The following is a 1996-nucleotide window of genomic DNA, read 5'->3' as shown; positions in this document are numbered from 1 at the left end:
CCCCCCCAACTTTTTTTTTTTTTTTTTTTGGTAACCAGAACAGCATAAGTACATAACAAACCAGTTAATAGTCCCTTATTGTTTCAAATATGAGAACTTCCTTTTGTTGGAGATAAATGAAGACTGAGAACACTTTCCTGAGATAGCCACAGTAAAGATCTAGGAAACATGAATGTTTATGCCAACAAGAATACAAAATCAAATATAAAAGTTGCAGAATCGTGAGCCAGTTGATTCAAAAAAGGTGTACTCTTTTGAAGGGGCAATGAATACCTATAGGGAGCTCTTATCAAGAGGTGTATTAGAGGGGGAAATGACTCAATCCAGAAAGTATGCACCATGGTTTTGGGATCAATGAGATTGTTGGTTGTCTAAGTGGTTTATCCTGGAAGGACCTCTGTATAATAATCTTATTGTAAAAAGGTGAACTCAGAAGATACTTGTGCAAATTCACTGTCCACTAGGCAGTTTCTGCTAGACATGTTCTAGGTGTATTTTAGTAAATAGTAGTTAAAAATTTAGTAAAACTATTGTTTACCTACAAATTTCTCACTTGCTTTTTGTATGGAGATTGTGGCACATATGATTTAATCTTAAACACATGATTCCTGTGGAGAAGAAATATGGGAGAAAACAATATGTTTGATCAATCAATAGGCCTCAGAATAAGTCTCCCGATTGACTTATATTACATGGTTTTAGTTAAAATAATGTTTTTGTTTCAAGAGGATGGAGCAGTTGCCTCTCCCGACATAGGAGATATGTCTCCTGAAGGACCTCAGCCTCCCATGATTCTTTTACAGCAACTTTTGACAGCTGCTACGCAACCATCACCTGTGAAAGCAATATTTGACAAACAAGAGCTTGAGGTAGAGTCTGTGTTTTCTGCTAATAAGTAACCTAATAATAAGTCTTTTTAATTCACATTCCAGTTGAAACTTGTTAAGCTATAGGTTTAAAAAAAAAAAGTGACACTGAACACTTCTTGGCCAATAACTTTTAATTTCAGGCACACACACACAAAAAAACCCATACCAAATATGCTTGTTTTACTTGGACTGATTTATTTGTTCTCATTTAGGCTGCTGCTTTGGCAGTATGCCAGTATCTGGCTGTGGAGTCTACACATCCTTCAACTCCAGTGTTTGAAGACTGCAGCTCTAGTGAAGCTACAACACCCATCACAGTGCAACATATCCGACCCACAAAAGTGAAGAAACGCAAGCAATCTCCAATTCCACCCCTCCCCATTGTAGTTCAACTTATGGAAATGGGATTTCCTAGGAAAAACATAGAATTTGCACTAAAATCTCTGTCTGGAACCTCTGGAAGTGCTTCTGGATTACCAGGTATTTCATTTAGTTAAATTAATGATGTTAGAAGGAGAAGGAAAGTTGCGAGCAGATTAAAATTGTTACTTTTCTTTTTTGGATACTATCTTAAGAATGTCAGAGAATCCCTTAGAGACAGACCGAGTTTGTTTTCTGTATTAGGAGTGGAAGCCTTGGTTGGCTGGTTGTTGGATCACCCTGATGTTCAAATTACGGATCTTTCTGATGCTGATACTATCTCTGATGAATATTCAGATGAGGAAATGGCAGAGGAGGTGGAAGAAGCTGAAGCCGCTTGCCCTGTGGTAAGTATCAGCTTACAAAAACCTAAGTCATGCTAGCTGGCTGCAAATTTTGTAATTCTTTCCTTTTATGAACTTGGTTAGAATACAAGGATGTTCTGCTGTCCCAAGCTTTCAAGACTCTAACAAGGACCATGTTTGCCATATGTTTCTAAGGCATGTCATAAAAGAACTCAAGAATAATCTATAAATATTTATGTATGAGTAGCACAAGGGAAGAGTGGAATGCAGGTAGATGTTTCACTAGTGGTAGCTATGCGTATCCCTGATAGTTGGTCTCAATTTCATATAAAATAGTCAATGCTATGGTGTAATATTTGTAAAGGACTCCTTTTTTTTTTTTTTTATTTTTTTTTTTTTTTT

General features: G+C 36.7%; 1 protein-coding gene across 1 annotated transcript in view; it reads left to right on the top strand.

The window, feature by feature from the left end:
* HERC2 (HECT and RLD domain containing E3 ubiquitin protein ligase 2) overlaps positions 1-1996 on the top strand; it is a 118285-nt gene that overhangs the window by 63133 nt on the left and 53156 nt on the right. The window contains exons 43-45 of the mRNA XM_009281370.1: positions 727-869; positions 1082-1349; positions 1494-1636. Of these exons, the coding sequence (XP_009279645.1) occupies positions 727-869; positions 1082-1349; positions 1494-1636 (554 nt within the window). The remainder of the gene's footprint in view (positions 1-726; positions 870-1081; positions 1350-1493; positions 1637-1996) is intronic.

This window comes from Aptenodytes forsteri, unplaced genomic scaffold, assembly GCF_000699145.1.
Source record: "Aptenodytes forsteri isolate BGI_AS27 unplaced genomic scaffold, ASM69914v1 Scaffold212, whole genome shotgun sequence".
Lineage (NCBI taxonomy): Eukaryota > Metazoa > Chordata > Aves > Sphenisciformes > Spheniscidae > Aptenodytes > Aptenodytes forsteri.
Note: the sequence above shows the minus strand (reverse complement) of the source record. Positions and strands in the feature narration are given on the sequence as shown.